At 53.9% G+C, this 22,316-nt stretch overlaps 1 protein-coding gene across 1 annotated transcript; it reads right to left on the bottom strand.

Annotated features, from left to right (window-relative positions):
• Positions 1–13,537: 13,537 nt before the first annotated feature.
• On the bottom strand, positions 13,538–17,787 carry LOC121148294 (cytochrome P450 1A2-like). The gene is made up of 6 exons (XM_040968352.1): positions 16,957–17,787; positions 16,468–16,588; positions 15,816–15,905; positions 15,441–15,564; positions 14,402–14,488; positions 13,538–13,835 (listed from the first exon to the last, which is right to left on the bottom strand). Exons 1-6 carry the CDS (start codon positions 17,785–17,787, stop codon positions 13,538–13,540), a joined length of 1,551 nt encoding a protein of 516 aa, XP_040824286.1.
• Between the last annotated feature and the right edge of the window lie 4,529 nt (positions 17,788–22,316).

The following is a 22,316-nucleotide window of genomic DNA, read 5'->3' as shown; positions in this document are numbered from 1 at the left end:
GTCACCAGAAATGGTGAAGATGGGGGTGCCTCTCCCCTGCATGTGGGGGAGACTTAGAGGTTACTGCTGAGATGGGTGTGGTGGAAAGGGGGTGCCTCCCCTCTAGCCTGGGAGAGACCTGGCACTTAGTGTTCAGGTGAATGTGGAGGGAGCATGTGGTGGGCAACACAGGATTCCACGCACCCTGTGAGCCACGGTCACCCCTCAGGTGGCTGTGAGAGGACACGGGCAAGGATGGGGTCTCTTGTGTGACACCTGTGTCCCCATCTGCTCCTGCCCTTCCACCTCTTCCTCTACAGAGCAAAACCAGGATTCCCCCCCGCCCAAATGCAAAGCCTCATTCCATCACCATGTTACTTGCACCTCTTTCTACCTAGCCAACCTCTCGCCATGAAAAGGGTTCCCGATCCCTTCTGTGCCTCCCAGGTTCATAGATGGAAACTCAGATGGAGCACCACCTCCTCCAGGATGCCCTTTGAAATCTCATCCTCAGCCATATAGATTTCTGCTTCTGGCCATCCTCCCTGTGGTAGCTCTTAGGCCAACCTAGGCTGGCTGGGAGGTCTATGCCACCTGCCGATTCTTCCCTTGGGCCCTACATGGACAAACCAAGCTGCAGGAAGCAGACCTGTGAGGCCAACTCTGCAAGACACGTACTGATTGGCAGACACAGACACAGGTGCCACCCAGAGATGGAGAACTTGAACCACTTCTTATCATCTACTGTATTACCCAACCCTCTATGTCATCCAGGTCCCCACCAAAGGGGTGTGCCCTTCAATCCAAGCCGTGCTGGGGATGCAGAGAGAACAGCCAACTGGCATGGCAGCCGTGGCAGTAAGGAAAGGCAATGAACCCCAGCTGTGTCCCTCATCCCCTCTCCGAGGCTCCCCTGACTGTGCCCTTGTCCCCAGGCTAGAAGATGGTCACATACTGAGGCGCCGGACTAGGGTCTCAAGCCGCTTCATCTCATGATGGAAGGTACACTGCCCTGGTGGCATTATCCAAGGGGCCTTCTTGCCAAGATAGTTGATTCACTAAGAAAGCCAGTTTCTGTCACACCTGCCAGCTGGACTAAGCGATGTGAGAAAGGCAACCTCAAGCAACACCTGCAGCTCTGTGGTCTCCTGCTGGCAAATGGGGTTATTCCAGCTCAGCTGATTGCATAAGAAGGCCAAGGGTGGGCAACATCAGCCACTAGACCAGTACCAAACCCCATACCTGCATCCTCCTGAGGCCCATGGACACAAGTCAGGCTCATGGGGTTATAGGAGGCCATCGTCAGCAGGCACTGGCCAGAGGAGGAAGGAGCTGGGCAGCAAGTGGAGAACCTTGGCCTGGAGCTCAACACAATGCTGGGTCAAAGGTCCCAGGTTTGCGTGAGAAGCCCTTGGCCAGGCTTCCCTGGGGATCAATACCAGGAGCAGAGGGGCAGCAGGGGGCAGCAGGGTACACAGAGGGCTCTGGGGTCAGCAGAGCCATCCTGCCCAAAGCTTGGGGCCAGCACTGCCAAGGGCCACAGGCCAGGGGACCAGCAGAGGCTGCACCCAAAGCTAAGCCCACACAGGGTCAGGAAAGGCTATGGAGGAGCCAGCCAGGGGGTTAAAGGCAGGTAGGCAGGATGAGGCATCCCCGTGTGGGCTGGGGCAGTGGCAGGAGGACCTTGCGTGGGGTGGGGAATGTGTGGAGAACTGGGACTTGTGTCCTGCTGTGCCCTCACCCCAAACAGCCACCCTGTGTCCCAGCTGAGCTCTGAGTCACCTCCCCTCTCCTGCTGTGTGTCCCCACAGAGCTCCTGAGAGGCAGCCCTCAGCTCCCTGGCCCCCACCTGCTGCAATTTAGGTGCCTGGGACTGGTGCCGTGGAGTAGTGGGTAACAGCTGCTGCCTGTAGTGCCAGCATACCACATGGACACTGGTTCAAGTCCCAGCTACTCCACTTCAATCCAGCTCCTGGCTGCTGGCCTGGGGGAAAGGAGTGGAAGTTGGCCCCAGTACCTGGGCCTCTGCATCCACGTGGAAGACCCGAAGAGGCTCCTGGCTTCAGATCAGCTCAACTCTGAGTGTTGTGGTCATTTGGGGGAGTGAATCAGCACATGGAAGATCTCTCTCTCTCTCCCCCCTCCCGCTCTCCCCTGTACTTCTGTTTCTGTCAATCTACCTCTCAATCTTTTCAAGTTGAAGCATTGAACACCCCAGCAACCAGGGCTGGGCCAGGTGGAAGCCAGGAGTCAGGAGCTCCAGCCAGCTCTCCCAGCTGCAGTGCAGGAGCTCAGCATTTAGGTCATCATTTGCTGCCTCCCAGGTGCATCAAGAGGAAGCTGGCTTGGCAGTGAGCAGCGGGGATTGGAACCAGCACTCCCATGTGGGATGCACAGGTGCCCCAGTGCAATCCAGGCCCTCTGACAGGGGTTGTGGTGTCCTGACTAGCAGCTTAAGCCCTGTGCCCAGCTGTGCCTCCCTTTAGCACTCAGACCTGCAGTGGCAGGGAGCTCACTCCGGGGGGCAGTGTGTAGCAGAGCCTGGAGAATACCAGGCACAGCATTACTCTCATCTGTGCCTCCTGGTGCCACCAAAGTCCTTCCTCATGGTGTCTGGGGAAATGTGCGAAGGGCACACGGAGGAGACCCGAGTGGGACCTGCCAATGGCTCTTGCTGTCGACTGGGTTGTGAAGCAGCAGTTGGGAGTTCTCTCTGTGTGTCTGTCTCTCATTGTGACCAACCCGGCACCTGAGTGAGAGACCTGGAAGAAGATTCAAGCTCTTGGCTTTGGACGAGCTAGCTGCAGCGCTTGCAGCCATTGAGCGAGTGAATCAAGTAGATGAAAGTGCTCTCTGTGTCTCTTTTTCTCTGTAACACTGCCTTTCAATGAAAAATAAGTAAAAAAATTTAAAAGAATTATTTATTTATTTTTATTACAAAGTCAGATATACAGAGAGGAGGAGAGACAGAGAGGAAGATCTTCTGTCCGATGATTCACTTCCCAAATCACCACAACGGCCGGTGCTGCGCCGATCCGACGCCGAGAGGCAGGAACTCCTTTAGGACCCAACGCGGGTGCAGGGTCCTAAGGCTTTGGGCCATCCTCTACTGCTTTCCCAGGCCACAGGCAGGGAGCTGGATGGGAAGTGGAGCTGCCAGAATTAGAACCAGCGTCCATATGGGATCCCGGGGCGCATTCAAGACAAGAACTTTATCACTAAGCCTCATCGCCAGGCCCAAGTAAATATTTTATTTTGTTTTATTTTAAAAGATTTATTTATTTATTGGAACGTCAGATATACAGAGAGGAGGAGAGACAGAGAGGAAGATCTTCCGTCCGATGATTTACTTCCCAAGTGAGCCCAACGGCCGATGCTATGCCGATCCGAAGCCAGGATCCAGGAACCTCTTCCGGGTCTCCCACACAGGTACAGTGTCCCAAAGTCTTGGGCCGTCCTCCATTGCTTTCCCAGGCCACAAGCAGGGAGCTGGTTGGGAAGTGGAGCTGCCGGGATTAGAATAAGCGCCCATACTGGATCCTGGCGTGTTCAAGGCGAGGACTTAAGCCACTAGGCCACGCCACCGGGCCCCGAGTAAATATTTTAAAAAGTAAACAAAAGTTTTACCGAGGTTGAGAGTGGAGAAGAAAGGATTAATTTGCAGCTTCTCTCTGGAGACTAGAGTCTAGAAATAGATACAGGCGCTGTGCCACAATATGATAAGTGGTTGCCTGCAGTACCCACATCCTACACATGGACACCAGTTTGAGTCCTGGTTGTTCCAAGTATGATCCAGCTCCCTGCTAAAGCACCTGGGGAAAGCAGCAGAGCATGCCCAAAGTCCTTGGGGCTCTGCACTAAAGTGTGGAAGACCTGAAAGAAGCTCCTGACTGTGAGCTTCAGCCTGGCGCTGGTGGGTATTTAAGTAGTGACCCAGGGCCTGGGCAATCCTTCCCTTCCTTCTCTCCCACTTTCATTGTACCTTTGCCTTCTAAATTAATACATATATATATTTTTAAATTCTCTGTTGGCCATCAGTTATAACAGGTGGTGTCACTGGTATAAGATGCTAAGGGTTGGGGGGACAATTACAAGGAAGACAGCTGTTTCCCTTTTTTTTTTTTACTCTCTTCTTTTTAAAGGTTTACTGTTTGTTTGGTTGATTGATTCTTACTAAAACGGCAAATTTACAGAGAGAAGAGGACACAGGGTTCAAGACTCCATCAGTAGTTTCTCTCCCAAGCTGTGTTGCAAAAGTCAAAAGTCAGCTGATCCAATGCCAGGAGCCAGGAGTTGCTTCCAGGTCTCCTATGAGGATGCAGGGTCCAAAGCCTAGGGCCATTATTCACTGCTTTTCCAGGCCACAGGTTGGGAGCTAGATGGGAAATGGAGTAGTCAGGACTTGAACTGCCACTCGGATAGGAGAGACTGAGCAGCTTAAGCTGCTGCCCTCTAACAAAGCCGTTCTTGCAATTTTTTCTGTAAGCTAAAACTGAAACTTAACCCTAAAAGGCTGAGGCAGGTGGAAATGCCAGCATGGCTGTGCTTGCCTGTGGATCTGCTTGCGGCTCCTAAAAACACAGAGCTGGTTGATCCATGTGGGCTCAACTTCATCTTCTTCCTTGTGGCTTTGATGCTCCATGGATTGAGAGGTGAATTTTCCATGACAAGCATCACAGATGAAAAGGCTGGCCAGCAGTCTTGCCATCACCCACCCCACAGAGGGCATGGGATCTCACAGCCTGGAGCACCTGCACAGGATGCAGGTGCAAGGTCTGGGTGCAACGGGGCTGAGCAAAGGGCAGGGGCAGCCGTGGTTTGCCTGTGGGAGGCGTGAGGGCAAGTGCACACACATGGGCAAGCATGGGCCTGCTTGCACTCGGTTTGTGTGAGTTGGCCAGGTGTGTGCTCAGGTGGATCAGCACAGCAGCCAATATGTGCGTGCTTGCAGGTGGGGGCATGTGTCTGCAGGTGCACCACCCTGACCCTGTCCTGTGCCCTCAGTCCTTCTCCTCTGAGTGATGGTAGGGGCTAGTTGTCAGGCAGGGTGGCTGTCTGGGTGTGTCTGCTTCTCCCATTCCTTGGCTGAGGTCCCACCTGAGGTCTGAGGAGCAGGCCAAGAACAGAAAGGGTGTGGCAGGAAGATGAGGAACACGATGCAAGCCCACCTCAGGGTCCAGCCCTATGCTTTTGGCCACCTGCCTGTGAGGTGAGGACCACTGGGCTCTTGTGTGGGGTGTGAGCCTGACAGCCCGTGGCCCTGCCTCAGAGGGCCCCAGGTCTGATGGTGGAGGCACAGGAGCCACCTGGAGCCTGGAGCCAGCGTGCCTGTGCACGTGCAAGAGAGAGTGCACAGATGTGTGTCAGCATGCCCAGATGGGACGAGCTCCTCAAAAGTGGGAGTGAGGGGGCCTGTGCTACTGGTGGGGATAGGAAGCAAACAGGGGGTGTCTTGGGCCTCCCTAGGGCAGGCAGCAGGGGGCGGTGGCCCGTCCCTCTGGGAGTTGAGCTTCCTGCAGCAGTTCCTTCTCACGCAAGGAGCCGGAAGGGGTGGGGGGCCCATTGTTCCTTGGCACGCCAGCACCCCCAGCCCTCCCTAACTCCTGGGTGTGTGGGGAAGCGAGCAGTGGAAGGAAGTGGGCTGAGCCCAGGCCCTGGAAGGACCCCACGGACAGTGTCCTGGGAATGCTGCTTCCCCCTATCCTGGTGGATGCACCAGCCAGAGACTGGCATTCCTGGTGTGTGTGTGTGTGTTTGCACGTGTACGCCTGCACACATGGGAACCTAGCACTTTATACAGCCTTCTCCTTACACCTCCTGCCAAACCAGGTGCAATCATCTGTATGCACAGAGCTCAGGTGAGCAGCCCCAGCTGAGGGCCGTGGGACCTGGGCTGTGCCATGCATGCCAGGGTTGCCTTTGACTGTCCTGCACCTGCTGGGAACCGGCCCTGTCAGTCCCCATGGCCCAGGTGAAGGCTGGCCTGGCGAGCTGACAGGTGTCACCATGGCTTGCCAAGAGCAGACAGCCATTACCTCTTTAACCAAGCACACAGAGCTACACCCAAGGTCCACAGGAGGCCTCCATGAGGGACCAGGTGGAGGCTCAGGGGAGCTCCTCAGGAGTGCTCCCCTTACCAAGTGCTCGGCTAATGCTGTGCTGTTTTACTGCCTTTTGATTTGCATTACTAATGGGCTTTTGGGGTTAGGGTTTTAATTTTAGGTTATAGGAACAGTGAAGGAATGGCTGTTGTTGGAGGGCAGCAGCTTAAGCTGCTCAACGTCTCCTATACGAGTGCCAGTTCAGGTTCCAGCTGCTCTGCTTCCTATTGGCTCCCCTGCACACACACCTTTGGGAAAGCAGTGAAGGATGGCTTAAGTGCCTGGGCCTCTATGCCCATGTGGGAGACCTGGGTGGAGTTCCTAGCACCTGGTTTTGGAGCAGATATGGCTAATGTGTCCATTTAGGCAGTGAACCATTTGCTGCAAGGCATCTCTCTCTGCCACCTGACGTTCAAATAAACAAATAAGCCCCAGTGTGTTAGCTCAGTGGCTAAATCCTCGCCTCGTAAGTGCCATCATACCATATGCCACTCATTCATGTTCCAGCTGTTCCACTTCCCATCCAGCTCCCTGACTGGCTTGGGGAACGTAGTGCTGGAGGATGGCCCAAAACCTTGGGACTCTGCACCCACACTGGGGACCCAGAATTTGCTCCTGTCTTCGGATTGGCTCATCTGCTGTTATTGCTGCCATTTGGGGAGTGGAACAGCTGATGGAAATATTTCTCTCCTTTGTCCTTCTCCATTTAAATCCATCTTTCCGGTAAGATTGAATAAATGTTTAATGAATAAATAAGATTTTTAAAGAAGAGAGGAAAAAAAAAATCAGTGGGAAGCAGATGGTTTCTTTGCACATGCTCCCTCAATCCTTAACATCTTACACCAGTGACATCACCTGTTAGAATGATGGCCAATAGTGAATTTTGGGTTTTTTTGTTGCTTGTTTTTAAAATGTTTTATTCACTATTTTAATATTTGATGATTTTTACATAGTTGTTTAGGGTGATAAGTGTCAGGGGCTACAGGAAGGTGGGTGAGACCATTATTTCCACACTCTCCTTTTTTTCCTTCCTCTATCTGAAGGAAGGGAGGAGATAAGGAGAGAAGCCACGCCCAGCCTCCCAAACGCCTCTGTACCCTGTGATGAAGGACAGCCCCCCGACACAACCCTAGGATCCCCAGTGTGGGGCATGTCCCAAGGGTCCTGTTCAAGAAGTTTTTTATACTTTAATAGTTCTGAATTACTGATGATCTCGCCACTCCAAGTACGACGAAATCTCTCCAGACTCCACTGGGGTCTCGGCCCAGATCTTCACTGCCAACACTTGGCCAGGATAGTTGAAGAATTAATTCTGCCCTCTGTCCTCTATTATGTCACCAGGTGTCCTCTGCAGGCTCCAGTGTACTGCCATATCCTCCTTGTGTACCTGGACATGCTGTCCACTGCTCTGTTAAGCCCCTGAGGAAGTTCAGCTCTGACACATGCACTCCACGGTCAGACCATGGAACCTGCAATTCTCTCCATTGTTGGGGTTCTGAGTCCAGGATTCAATTGGGGCAATCCCCAAAGAAACTTCATCTGAGGTGATCCAAGAACTGGTTGTGTTTTGTTTTTTTTAAGATTTATTTTCAGACCTGATTTTTTAAAAAGATATATTTATTCTTATTGCAAAGTCAGATATAGAGAGAGGAGGAGAGACAGATAGGAAGATATTCTGCCCATTGATTCACTCCCCAAGTGACCGCCTTGACCGGAGCTGAGCTGATCCAAAGCCAAGAGCCCGGAGCTTCTTCTGGGTCTCCCATGTGGACGCAGGTTCCCAAGTCTTTGGACCATCCCCAGGCCACAAGCAGGGGAGCTGGATGGGAAGCAGGGCCACTGGGATTAGAACTGGTGCCTATATGGGATCCTGGCACATTCAAGGCGAGGATTTTAGCTGTTAGGCTACTGCGCCAGGCCCAGATCTGATTTCATGTGTATGCTTTGCAAATATAGGGTCCAGCACAGTCTGTCACCCAAATTGGTGTACGCACATGCTGTTGGTTGCAATTGCTGGATCAGTTCTGTCTCCATCCCTGTCTTTCATACAAAGGGTGTTACAGCCCAGCCTGATCCTGCCCTACCACACACCCAGGTATCATGTACACATGTGGGAGCTGCATACAGTCAGAGCAACCAGCAATAACCCCCACCAGACCCTGCCCCCTGCCCTGGTTCTCATGCTTGCTAGTATGTACAACAGACTGCTCCAGTCTGTCCCACATCCCATTCAGCTTTCATACATGTCAATGGGCACTGACGCCTAGTTTAACCCAACCAGCCCCACTATCCAGCCCACACACCTGCCGACAGGTGCCACTCTCTGTCTAGCCACCCCTGCCCCAGTTCTGGTTCTCATGCTCACCAGTGGGAGTGGCAACCCAAGAGGGAGGTGCCCACTGTTTTCTTATTGGGCCTTCTCTCACTCCCAGATCTTGCACTCTCCAGGTGGTTGTGCAGTTTAAACTTGGCAGAATGTGCCCCCAGTGCTAGCATCTGCTAGCTGATTGCAGCAAAGTCCAACCAACCCACACCCAATCTCTCTTACACATGCACCAGTAGGAATAGTCAGCCCAGCCTGGCTTTCCCCTGATCCAGCTTACATGAGTCCAACAGATATTGTAGCCCTGCCCAGCCTGGTCTGACCCCAATCCCAGCCCTCACACTCACCAGCGGGAGTGGTGATCCGGCAAGGGGCCCCACACAGACCCCCTACTGGATTCCCCCTTCTGGTCTCACATGTGCTGTTTGGGTGCTGTGGCGACCCACAATTCCGGGTCACACTGGTTGGGGCTACAGCCTAGCCCAGCACAGCCGTTCCAGATCTTGCACCCATTAGTAGGTTCATGGGTCAACTGCACCTAGTCCACCTCCTGTCCTAGCAAGAACAGTGGCCTTTTCTGACTTGCCTTACTCATTTCATTTTCTTCTGCTAGGTATTAAAGCCCAGTCAAGCCTGGTCCACACACAGACACAGCTCACACTGGCTCAACAGGAGCAGAGACCTAGCCCAGCCTGTCCTACACCTACCCTGGTTCTTTTTTTTTTTCTTTTTAAAGATTTATTTTATTTATTGGAAAGTCAGATATACAGAGAGGAGGAGAGACAGAGAGGAAGATCTTCCGTCCAATGATTCACTCCCCAAGTGAGCGCAACGGCCGGTGCTATGCCGATCCGAAGTCAGGATCCAGGAACTTCTTTCGGGTATCCCGCACGGGTGCAAGGTCCCAAAGCTTTGGGTCGTCCTTGACTGCTTTCTCAGGCCACAAGCAGGGAGCTGGATGGGAAGTGGAGCTGCCAGAATTAGAACCAGCGCCCATATGGGATCCTGGTGCATTCAAGGCGAGGACTTAAGCCGCTAGGCCACGTCGCTGGGCCCCACCTACCCTGGTTCTTATGAGCACCAGTGCATGCTGGAGTCTACCCCAGTCTGGTGCACCCCAGACCCAGTCCATACTTGTTCAAGGGAGACTTCGTCCATGTCCAGACCAGGTAGCAGTCCCCAATCTGGCCTTTACACTCACCAGTGGGTACCACGATCCAGCCAGGGCATCCCCTTAGCTCCCCAATTAAACCTGTTTCCATCCATGGATCTTGCTCATGCCAGTGACCCAGCTTGGCATAGTCCCTCATCTGTCTTGGCTTTTGCTTTTGGAGGCTGTAGGCTGGCCTCCCCGGCCTGCCCCAAGTCCCAGCTCTCATTGGCGGCTGCTGGAACCTGACCCTGCTCATGCTCAGTTTGCTCCCATCCCTGGCTCATCCAAACCAGTAGGTGCGACAGTCTAGCCTGACATGACCTTTACTCCATCCTGATTTGTGCACTTGCCAGCAAGCTAAGGTTTGTTCAACCCTGTCCAATCAGTCCCCCACTGAAACCAACTCACGCATTTGCCAAGAGTTGGAGCTACCTTGCCCAGTTTGCCTGACCACCAGGCCTAGACCATGTGCTCACCAGCGAAAGCTATGATCCACTAGGGAATCCACTAGCTATGGTTCCCCCACTTGGCCCACTCCCAGATCCAGATCTCATGCATGCCAGAGAGTGCTAGGCCCTTGCCTGGCATAGCCTGTCTCTCCATCTTAGCCTAGTATGAGCTGGTGAATGTTGTGGCCCGGCCAACCCCACTCCCTGTTTTAGGATGCACATTCAGGTGCTGCAGCCTGAACCTGCCCAATCTATTCTCAGTCCCTGTACCAATCAGTGTTGGCAAGTTCCATGGTCACACCTAACTAACCCATCACCAACTTAACTTTTTCCTCTTTTAAGATTTATTTTATTTTCATTGCAAAGTCAGATATACAGAGAGGAGGAGAGACAGAGAGGAAGATCTTCTGTTCAATGATTCACTCCCCAAGCGACCACAACAGCTGGAGTTGCGCAAGTCTGAAGCCAGGACCCATGAGCCAGGAGCTCTTTGAGGTCTCCCACACAGGTGCAGGGTCCCAAAGCTTTGGGCCGTCCTCGACTGCTTTCCCAGGCCAAAAGCAGGGAGCTGAAGGGAAGCACAGCTGCCGGGATTAGAAGCTGTGCCCATATGGGATCCCGGCATGTTAAGGCAAGAACTTCAGGCGCTAGACTGTGGCGATGAGACTTACCTCAACATTTGAGCTAACCAGAGGGACTTGTAATTCCACAGGGTTGGGCCCACATAACCCCCACAGAATCTACCCCTGGACCTGATTCTCTCATATGCTGGTCAGTGTCATGGCCCTGACTAATGTGACCTGTCCCCTGTTTCGACATTCAGTCAGGTGCTGGGGGCTAGCCCTGCCAAATAGGACTGCAGCCATGGCTTTTGTGTCAACTGGCGTGTGGTGGTCACCTATGTTCCATGCTAACAAGCCCAACTCAGGACTCCCATATAGGCTGCTGTATCAGAGTGACCCATACAGATCTTCCGGTCTCTCTCCTCCAAGCCACAAGTTAGTCCTCTCACTTACATGTAAGTACAGTAGCCCTGTGGTTGGGAGTCACTCAGGGTTCATTCCTTACCGCTGGGGTCTGTGCAGTGGGTGTGGATGGCACGAAGGTATGAAGAGAACAGCTCCCCTGCTTGGCAGGGCCCAGGGGAGCTTCCAGCTGTTTGACAGGACACAGCGGATTTCTCTCTGACCACCTTGATGCTGTTTCACCCCCTGTTTGCATGGACACTCAAGCACCCCACTAAGAATTCTGTAATCTATTGAGGCATTGTTGTTTGCCCCTGTGAGATGGCTTTTGCAACTGATGTGAGCTTGAGAGTTAATGTCACTAATAAAGTCTTGGGGAGTGGGTCTTTGACAGTTTACACACAGGAGCACCATTAAGCCCGTGCCATTTCTGGACATCTTAGTGGGTACTTAACCATTGCCTCAGAATTTGGCCCTGACATGTAGCACTTCTTCTGGGAAATGGCTTGAAAGTATCCTAAATATTAATGCAAGTGATGAGAGTGAGAGCTGAAACTGCTTTGGCAATAAATATAGTTATTGTCATCTCAAAGGCTAGCCTGTCTTTGCAATTTCTTTGGAGCATAGAAAATGTAACTGTTTTAGCTGCTTTTATAATTTTTAACTAGAGGAATTAAGGATGCTCTTATTAAAGAAATATGCTTCTGATTATTGTTTCATTGTTTATGGGGTTGTAGAGCCGATAGTTGTAGGGTGATTTAACATTTGAAACTTTTGTCTTGGATTTTTACGTTTTTTTCCATTGTAACCTGTTTTCCCATTAAATAATCAGTAAATGGTGACAAAGAAACGTGGTAGGAATGTACTACTGATTAGCAGGTAATCGCATGTGCCTTGGCCTTGGAGTCTTGGCCGTCACTCCATGGCTATTACTGAAGAATGAATAATGGCTTGCTATGAAGAATATGAATGCAGTATTTTGCAGAATTATCTTTAGGGACACCTGATTAGCCCTGAAGTGCAGACAGAGTGACCAAACGTCTGTACATATTCCATTACTCTTGAAGTAAAAATAGAACAATTAGTGCTTGTATAGAAGCTTGTGAGGTGTCTGAGTAAATAAAAAAGGAAAGCTTCTTGAGCGGTTGCGAGAGGGCACCAAGTAACAGTGTCAGTGTCTTTGTTGCCAACTCCACACAACTTTCCAAGCTCTGGACTCAGCTGGAGCTGGACTCCGGCACCTTACCTGGGCCCTTACCACTGAATTTTGTCTTTAAAGATTTCTTTATTTATTTAGAAAGCAAAGGTACAATGAAAGTGGGAGAGAAGGAAGGGAAGAGAAAGACCACCCAGGCCCTGGGTCACTACTTAAATACCCACCAGCGCCAGGCTGAAGCTCACAGTCAGGAGCTTCTTTCAGGTCTTCCACACTTTAGTGCAGAGCCCCAAGGACTTTGGGCATGCTCTGCTGCTTTCCCCAGGTGCTTTAGCAGGGAGCTGGATCATACTTGGAACAACCAGGATTCAAACTGGTGTCCATGTGTAGGATGTAGGTACTGCAGGCAACCACTTATCACATTGTGGCACAGAGCCTGTATCATTTTCTAGACTCTAGTCTCCAGACAGAAGCTGCAAACAAATCCTTTCTTCTCCACTCTCAACCTCGGTAAAACTTTCTGTTGACTTTTTAAAAAATTTACTTATTTTTCACTGAAAGGCAGTGTTACAGAGAGAAAGAGACACAGAGAGCACTTTCATCTACTTGATCCACTCCCTCAATGGCTGCAAGCGCTGCAGCTAGCTCGTCCAAAGCCGGGAGATCGAAGCTTCCTCCAGGTCTCCCACTTGGGTGCAGGGTCTCAAGGCTTGGTACATCCTCCACTGCCTTCCCAGGTCCCAAGCAGGGAGCTGGATGGGAAGTGGAGCAGCCAGGACTTGAACTGGCACCCTAAAGGATGCTGCCATGTGATGGCTTAAGCTGTGGTGCCTCCTCTCAGGTGCTAGAGCTCAAACATGGGGCATGAAGAATCTCCATTCATGCACCGGGAATGGCCCCTTCCTCCCCTTTCTCTTCAGGTGTTCCACACTGGGGCCAGTGATGAAAGCAGTGAACGGGGAAAGAGGAGCCTGGGAAGTAGAGAGTCCAGGCGCTGGTCTCAGGACTCAAGAGATCAGAACCCATCACAGGCACACTGGAGCATGAGCAGCCAGCAGAAAGTCACGACACACCACGTAGTGGACAGTTTCATTTATAGGACGTGCCAGGATGTCAAACCCACAGCGCAAAGTAAATGAGCAGCTGCTTAAAGTAGGGAGGCTGGGAGGCTGGGGCAGCAGGGTCGGGGAGCTGGTGACTGTGGGCATGTGAGGGGAGGTGACATAACTGCAAGCATGGTGCAGGCAGATCACAGGGGTGTGGATTTCCTCCAAGATAGTGGGCTGCATGCATTGAGGGGGTAATGACCAGTGTGAAAATCCAACGCAGTCAAGAAAAGCAAGGAAGGAAGGGTCGGGACACTCCTCCCTCCCCAAGGTGACTGTCCTGCCCCGGTCCTCTGCTGGCTTCTTCACTGGGTGGAGAAGCGCAGGGTCACCTGCACGTGCTTGCAGTGGGGGTGCTTCATGGTCAGCCCGTAGATGGGGGTCAGGTCCACGGGCAGGCCGGGCGGCACACTGAACTCCAGCCGCTGCAGCAGCATGGCCAGGAAGAGGAAGACCTCCCAGCGGCCCAGGGTCTCTCCGATGCACCTGCGCTTGCCCATGCCAAACAGCGTGACCTTCTCACTCAGGGGCTTGTTGATGGCCATGCCATTGGCAGTGAGGAATCGCTCGGGCCGGAACTCCGATGGATCTCCCCATACCTTCCTGCCAGAAGGAGGAGAGGAGGCAGGCTGCGAGGGTGGGCCTGGAAGCAAGGGCCCTGCACAATCCATGCTGGAATGGGGGCGGGAGAGGGTGGGCTGGGGTACTCCAACAGGGGCTGTGAACACCTTCACTGCTGAGCTCAACACCAGCTCCCCGGCTGCCACTCATGGCAGCGAAGTCTGAGAAACATGGACTTGAAGCTGGTCATTTGGAAGAGGTTGCCCTGCCGTGAGCCCTGCGCTGTGCCCACTGTTCTGCCTTCTGCTCTCACCTGTGCCCCACCTTGTGCCCAACCCTGTGCCATATGCCCTTCTTTGTGCCATATGTTCTGCCATGTCCCTTCCCTGCTTTCTGTGCTCTGCATACATGCCTTGTGCCCTGCTGTGTGCCTTCTGCCCAATGTCCTGTGCTCTATGCCCTGTTATGCCCTGTGCCATGGCATTTGCCCTGCCTTATGCCCTCTGCTCTGCCCTATATCTGTGCCATGGTTGGAGTGGGGACAAGCAGGCTCTGGGTGACTCAGCCCATCAGGTCTCCACCCATCATCCCGAGGGACAGGCACTCACGGGTCTTGGTTGATTTGCCACTGGTTGATGAAGACACAGCTGCCCTTGGGAATGTGGAAGCCATTCAGGGTGGTGTCCCGGGTGGTGCTGAGCAGGGAAGAAGGGTGCCGTCAGGAGCACTCAGGGCTGAAAGCTGGAACCACTCTCCCTCCTGTGCCCTCTGTGCTCCAACTTCCTCCCTTGAAGTCATGCACCCGCACCATGGGAGGCAAGATGAGGGGCAAGGAAGGGACAAAATCTCCTCCCCATGCCTGAGCTGGTGGCCAGCCACTTAAATCTCTGCAATTCTCCTTCCCTCCACCTCCCTGCTAACACCCTCCCAGGAAGGATGCAGAGGTTGGCCCAAGTGCACGGGCCCCTGCCACCCACAGGAGAGACCTGGTTGGAGTTCCAGGCTCCTAACCTCAGCCTTGGCCCAGCCCTGGCTGCTGTAGGCATTTGGGGAATGACCCAGTGGGTGGGTGATGACATGGGAACCAGGTGCTCCAGTACTTGGGCAATTAAGGTGCATCAGTGGGAGCTGGACCAGAAGTGGTACAGCTAAGACTTGAACCGGGCAGTCTGATGCTGACAGGGAAATCAGCAGCTTAGCCTGCTGCACCATAAAAGCCTCTTGCTTCTTGCCAGAGTGAGTGTCCACTCACTCCCTGGACACCATGTGTAATGTCAGGCACCAGAGGCTGTAGACCAGGGTGAGGGCAGAGAATGAGGTTTGTGCCAGCCAGTTGGGGCCCAGATGCTCTCCCCAGCGAGAGAGGGCAGGTGTGTGTTGGGATAGCCCACTGGCCCCCATGAGGGCTGGACGGTGGGAGCCAGGGAGAAGGCCTGGTCACTCTAGACGAAAGTATATGCCCAGGAGACCCGGCCCTGCCCTCCGCAATCCCCTGGGCTGGGGTCTGAGGCAGAGGCTGCTGGTGCTTGCAGGGACAGAGGGGTGCACGCAGGAAAGGAATGGGTGGGAGAGGTGAGGTCGGGAGTGTGGCTGGGAGGAGGCAGAGGAGACCAGGCAAGGCTGGGAGGGCAGAGCAGGCAGCCTCACCTGTGCGGGATGGTGAAGGGGACGAAGGAGGAGTGGCGAAAGAGCTCCAGGATAAAGGCCTCCAGGTAGGGCAGCTTGGGACGGTCAGAGAGCTGGGGCTTCCGGGCCCTGCCAATCACAGTGTCTGCAGAGAAGCAGGCAGAGCTTGGAGCTGCTGTGGCGATGCTCCTTGGCACCCTTGCCATGCTAGGTTGCACCTGCTGAAGCCCCATGCTAGGTTGCACCTGAAGCCCCACACCCCAAGTCCCACTCGACCCCACCATCTTTGGGGACAAAGGTGGGCCTTGCTCTATGGGCTGGACTGTCACAGAGCAGGTGCATTGCAGGTGTGTGGATGACCAAGGCCTGACTGCAGGGGCTGGGGGCACCACCTACCCAGCTCCTTCTGGATCTTCTTCTGAATCTGGGGCTTTGTCACCAGGTGCATGATGCTCCACGAGAGGGCTGTGGTGATGGTGTCGAACCCTGTGCAGTGTAGGGTGCAGGGAGGGAGAGAGGAAGGCAGGAGCAAGGAGACTCGCATCTTCCAAGCACCTGCCAGCTGCATCTTCCTGAGACCCCAGCTCATGGGATTCCCGAGGGCAGGGCCATGTCTCCTGGGCATTGGCTTGGGACATTGACATCAGCATCAGCTCCCCAAATGGTCGCAACAGCTAGGGTTGTGCCGAGATGAAGCTGGGAGCCCAGACATTCCTCTGGGTCTCCCCTGAGTGTTCTGGGACCCAAGCACTTGAGCCATCCTCTGCTGCTTTCCCAAGTACATTAACAGGGAACTGGACCAGAAATGGAGCAGCAGGGACTTGAACTGACACCTTTAGGGATGCTCTTATTGCAGGTGGAGGCTTAACCTATTATGCCATGGCACCGACCCCAAGAGCATCCTATATTGTTCAGATGGGGAAATTGAGGCACCGAGGAGGAGGAGAGGGAGCCAGGGAAGCCTTTTGCATGGGGAGTTGGTGGCACAGTCTGGGCAGAGGTGCCCAGCAGGCACCTGTGGCTAAAGGGATAGGTCTCTGGCTCGTACCAGCTCCGAAGATGTCGTTGACCAAGTTCGTGATCTTCTCCCGTGGAATGAGACCACCATTCTCCTTGGCGCTCTTTTCGCAGTGCTTGAACAGGGCACCCGTGATGTCCTGGATGCTGTCCTGGAGGGTCACAGGCTTAGGGCACCCACAGCAGGTCTTTGGCCCTCCCACTCCTGCCCTGTGCTCCTGGCAGGGGGTTGGGGCTCACAGCAGGGAGGCTGATCCAGTTACAAAGCAGGAAGAGGCGTGGTGTGAAGAGGGAAGCAGGCAACAGGAGTGCTGGGGATCAGCCAGTATCAGGGTTCAGGTTCCTGAAGGACAAAAACCTCCCCCCACCCCAGTGAGGGCACCCCCACCCTCTGCTTGGACCCTGATAGGGAAGGAGGAGGGATGCAGATGCCTAGGCTCAGCTTGGAGGCGTGGTTGGTCCTAGGCCATGTGGCTGCATCAGCCGGCCATGGTCCCAGAGCACCTGCCACTGGGCTCACCTTGTCAAAGTCCTGGTAGTGCTCCTGGACCGTTCTCTGCAGGAACTCCAGGATCTTGTTGTTGAAGTGCTTGTACTTCTGCAGGGCGGGATTGGGCAGGTAACGCAGAAAGGGGAAGAAATCCACAGGGTTGCCAGACGAGGCTGACTCCACAAAATTACTGCTGTTCCTCACGAGGTCCAGCATCTCCTCGCTCTCCTTGGGGAAGCGCCGGCCAAAGAGCATGGCCCCAATGACGTTGGCCACAGATGATACCAGGTGATCATAGGGGTCAAAGCGCCCTGTCTTCGCCATCAGCTCCTGGAACTTGCGGATGAGGTGATCGGCCTCATGGCTCACATGCTCCTCCATGTAGCAGGAGCTGGAGGACGCAGGGTCAGAGGCCAGGGAGAAACTCTTCAGGGAGTCCTGGGCCAGGCGCCTGCGGGCAGCCCACACGGGCCCCGTGTCTGGGCTGAAGGACATGCTCTGGCCGTTGGTGATTAAGGAGGAGGTGTAGAGGTTCGGCCGGCCCTTGAAATCGTCACCCTGCCGCACCAGCGCCTGCTTGACCGTGTTCAGGCCACTGAGCACCACCACGGGCGTGGAGCCAAGGCGGATCTGAAACACATCTCCATAGCGCTGGCTCAGCTGTGTCAGTACCAGGTGTGGATTCTTGCCCAGGGTCAGCATGTGCCCCAGCAGGGGCCAGCCCCAGGGCCCCGGCAGACTCTTCAGGCCTTTGGGGACCCGAGGCCTCACGGCCCTTACCACCCAGAACACCAGGCAGAAGATGGCAGAGGCCAGGAGCAGCTCCGTGGCTGAGAGTGAGACAGTCAGGGCCATTGCCATCTGTAGGGAGAGAGGCAGAGAGAGGAGAAGGGGCCATCCATCTGTGTCCTCACTTGGGCTCTGTGCTGAATCCACGCTGCAGCCCACAAAGCAGCCACTGCCCAGAGCTGGACGGTGCAGACAGCACAGCACAGCTGCCAGTCCCCAGCCCCGTGTATGTGTGTGTGTCTGTGTCTGTGTGTGTGTGTCTCCGTGTGTGTGCATGCATTGTAGAGTTGGCGTCCTAATGGTTCCTCTTCACATCCAGGAGAAGGAGCTTGGCCACCATCAAGGTCCCAGGGCAGGGTAAACAGCCTGGGGCACACCTCCTCTGTACACCCCGTGGTATCACTAGGTAAGATTCCCCCTCCATCCCCACACGTACACACACCAGGGATGAGTCTGTCTGCCATTGCCTGGGAGGCTGGGGTTGGGCAGCAGACACCAGGACCCTCCCTTCCTCTTCTCCTCCACTCCAGGCAGGAGCCCTAGGTCCTACTCACATTGGTCCTTGACAAATGGAAAAGGTAGGGTCCAGAGCTGGATGTTCTCCATGACCAGGACTGGGCAGGCCTCCTACATGGAACCTGGTCCCTGGCCACAGTACCCCACCCTCCTGTCTTCCATCATTGTTCCCCGGGATGTAGAGTGGAGAGTCCCGATGGCCCAGGCCAGTTACCTGCAGAGGTGGGTGCTCAAGCTCAGCACAGGTAACAGGAGCTGTCCACAGCGTGTGCCTCCAGGCCAAGGGGCTTTTATGTTGCCTTCCACCTATCAGGTGGCCGGACTGGCCGGATTGTTCATTTGATGTTGAAATTGAATCCCTGAACAAACCTGGTAGGATCAACACTTGGCTTCTGGCCATGATCCCAGAGTTCACCTGGCTGCCCATGCCCAGGGCCAGGAAGGGTGAGGGGCCCTTGAGGTGAGCTCCCCGCTCAGGATTGGGGAGATCTGCTCCTCTCCAGGGCAGGCTCCTCAGACTTGAAGCTGTAGCTGGTAGTGTCTCAGCCCAGCATGGTCTTGCTCCAGATCAGGTTCCAAAGGGATCCCCTCCAGCTTCTGGGCCCCAGCAGGTCCAAATCTAAACATTAGAGTCAGTGATGTGGTTCTGCAGAGTTCTCTCAGGCACCTGCCTCCAGGGAAAGACACAGGGAGAAGCTGAGATGCAAAGGAAGGACTCCAGGGTGTGGGCAGCTCCTGGTGTGTTGGACTGGAGCCCTCCAACGTGGTCCCGGTCACCAGGAGGGATGTGGACAAGGGGTTGGATGAGGGATGTGGTGATCCACTGTGACATGGGGAGACAGGCCAGAGCCTGTGGGACCCAGGAGATCTTTCATAGGCCACAGAAGATGGCTTTGGGGCTCTCACGCAGGGGCTATCTGCAATCTTTGGCTCGCTCTGTCTCATCTATCATTTAACATCTCTGTGAATCATCTCCCTGTCATCAGCCTTCCATCTTTTGATCATGTATCTATCCATTGATGAATCGCTGTCTGCCTACCTATTAATCTATCTATCTCTTTATCTATATCTCTTTATCATCTAACTATTGATCTGTTTCTCTATTCATCTCTAACATGACCCACACTTAGTCATCGTTCTTGCACATGGCAGTGTGCTCTAAGGTTTAGCCTGGTTTGCCCCAAAGCACCAGAAGCAGGCAACACACCTACCAACTGATGGTGCTAATTTTCCTGGCTTTACAAACTCCCAGGACTGAATCACATGCTCACACACAGGGTCCTTGGACCACCAGGGGAGATTTCCACGTTCCCAGAAGAGGCACACCCCTAGACACAGATCTCACGTGTGCCAGGTGATGTGAGACCCTTATCCAGCATAAGCCACTTCCTTTGTTCAGGCCTATGTATGACCTGCTGAATGTTGCAGCCCGGCACACCCATCCTACACCTTATACTTGGGAGTGCTTGTGGGGGCTGCAACCTGGACCAGCTCGGCCTGTTCCACACCCAAGTGTCCCCACCCCATGGGTGTCAGAGGTAACATGGTCATGCCTAGCTCTACCCATCACTACCCTGATCTTAAGCAAACCAGCAGAGATGGCGGTTCCACAGGGGCAGGCCCACATATCCCTCACAGAATCTGTCCCCTGATCTGATTCTCTCGAGTGCTGGTTACTGTCATCACCCAGCCTAACATTACCTATCCCCATTCTGACTCTCACTGGTGGGCACTGTGATCTAGCACAGCCAGGTAAAACCCAGCCCTAGCTTTAGTGTGCACCAGTGGGAGGTGGTCATCCATGGTCGATGCTAACTAGCCCTGCTCAGCTCTCCCATGTGGGTAGGTACATTGGTCTGACCCTTAAAGGTCTTCCAGTTCCCCTCTCCAAAGCACTCAGCATCAGCCCCACTGCTTACCTGCAAGTACAGAGGCATTGTTGATGCAAGTCCCTCAGTAGTTATCCCTCACCTGTAACATACTCCATACATGTGTGGTCCTCCCTCCCACACATCCCTTCACCCCATTACTTGAGCAATCTGCCTTCCATCCTTTGCTATGGTATCAGATGTTCTGTGCAGGACCCACTGGACTGCCATATGCTCCATGTGCATCTGAGTATGCTGTCCACTGCTCTGTCTAAGCCACTGAGGAGGCTCAGAGCTGCAAAAATAGCAGCCTTGTTGATGCAAGTCCCTCAGAGGTCATTCCTCACCTGGGCATAAACCCCCAGGCCCTCTGCACGCCTACACACCCAGGACCCCATAAGCACACCACTGGGAGTCCCAGGGGCTTCTCCCACACCATTGGTGCCCTGGACTGCCCAATCTGAGCTGCCTCTGCTCTTTCTGGGGTCATGGGATGACTCCCTCCATGCACAAGGAACTAAATAATCCACGTTAACCCGAGCCCTCTTGCGGCTCACAGACTAGGAGCCATTTTTTGTTTGCTTATTTGTTTGTTTTTTTTTTCAGGACTTTTGATTTTTATTGTAAAGGCAGAGCAGGTTCACAGCGAAGAGCGACAGAGAGAAACATCCTCCCTCCACAGTTCACTCCCCAAATGAGCACAATAGTCTGAGCTGAGCCGATCAAAGCCACAAAGCAGGAGCTTTTTCCAGGTCTCCCACGTGGACACAGGGTCCTGAGTGTTCGGGCCATTTTCCACTGCTTTGCCAGGCCACAAGCAGGGAGCTGAATATGAAATGGAACATCAGGGACAAGAACCAGTACCCATATGGAACACTGGTGCTTAGAAGTGAGGATTTAGCCATTGAGCCATCGTGTTGTGCCCTGTGAAAAGAGCCTTTAAAAAAGACTTAGGAAAAAAAACAAAACAAAAAAGAAAGACTTAGGTCTTGGTCACATCTCAAGGGAGGGTGAGGAGCTGCATCTGCTTGGGTGTGGGATGCAAACCTTAATTTAGAATGAGCAGGCTTGTTTATTCCTGCAATCAGAAAAGGTGTAAAGCCAGCACCTGAAGCCATGGAGGGGCAAGGACGGCAGGTGGGAGAGCTGGGACCACGTCACAGAGGACATTTGAGGCTGGAGATGGCCGTGGTGAGGGCCAAGAGAACTGGTCTCTCATTAATGAACTAACGGTCACGGCTGACTCAGATGTCCTCCCTTTGCCTAAGGTGTCTTCTCTTCTAGGATCCCATCAAAGATACAAGGTGACATTGAGTCCTCTGACTCCTCGGGGTGGTGACAGTTTCTATGTCTATGCGTATTGGAAAGGCAGACTTGCAGAAGAATGGAGGGAAGGGACACAGATCTTCTATGAACAGGTCTGCTCCCCTTATACCCACTACAGCCAGGACTGGACAAAGCTAGAGCCAGGAGTGCAGAACTCCATCTGGATAGCCACTCGGGATGGCAGGGCCCAAAATACTTGGACTATCCTCCACTGTTTGCCCCAAGTGTGTGAGCAGCAGGGTACTGCATCACGCGATGGAGCAGCCAGAAGTTGAAGTGGTGCCCATATGGGATTCTGGAGCTGTAGGCAGCATCTTAGCTTGTTGTGACACATGATTGGCTACAACGAGACAGACACACAGAGAGAACTCCCAACTGCTGCTTCACAACCCAGTCGACAGCAAGAGCCATTGGCAGGTCCCACTCGGGTCTCCTCCGTGTGCCCTTCGCACATTTCCCCAGGCACCATGAGGAAGGACTTTGGTGGCACCAGGAGGCACAGATGAGAGTAATGCTGTGCCTGGTATTCTCCAGGCTCTGCTACACACTGCCCCCCGGAGTGAGCTCCCTGCCACCGCAGGTCTGAGTGCTAAAGGGAGGCACAGCTGGGCACAGGGCTTAAGCTGCTAGTCAGGACACCACAACCCCTGTCAGAGGGCCTGGATTGCACTGGGGCACCTGTGCATCCCACATGGGAGTGCTGGTTCCAATCCCCGCTGCTCACTGCCAAGCCAGCTTCCTCTTGATGCACCTGGGAGGCAGCAAATGATGACCTAAATGCTGAGCTCCTGCACTGCAGCTGGGAGAGCTGGCTGGAGCTCCTGACTCCTGGCTTCCACCTGGCCCAGCCCTGGTTGCTGGGGTGTTCAATGCTTCAACTTGAAAAGATTG

The sequence above is a fragment of the Ochotona curzoniae genome, unplaced genomic scaffold (assembly GCF_017591425.1).
Source record: "Ochotona curzoniae isolate NIBS_2020 unplaced genomic scaffold, NIBS_Ocur_1.0 scaffold_4701, whole genome shotgun sequence".
In the NCBI taxonomy this organism is placed as follows: Eukaryota; Metazoa; Chordata; class Mammalia; order Lagomorpha; family Ochotonidae; genus Ochotona; species Ochotona curzoniae.
This window is presented reverse-complemented; position numbering and strand designations above follow the sequence as displayed.

What these genes read in the sequence shown, in the direction of transcription:
- LOC121148294 (XM_040968352.1), bottom strand. Translation starts at nt 17,787, where the DNA reads ATGGCAATGGCCCTGACTGTCTCACTCTCAGCCACGGAGCTGCTCCTG. An exon ending in ACTACCAGGACTTTGACAAG is followed by an intron (nt 16,589 to 16,956) that starts GTGAGCCCAGTG and finishes GTGACCCTCCAG; the next exon opens with GACAGCATCCAGGACATCAC. An exon ending in CCCTTCACCATCCCGCACAG is followed by an intron (nt 14,489 to 15,440) that starts GTGAGGCTGCCT and finishes TTCCCTGCTCAG; the next exon opens with CACCACCCGGGACACCACCC.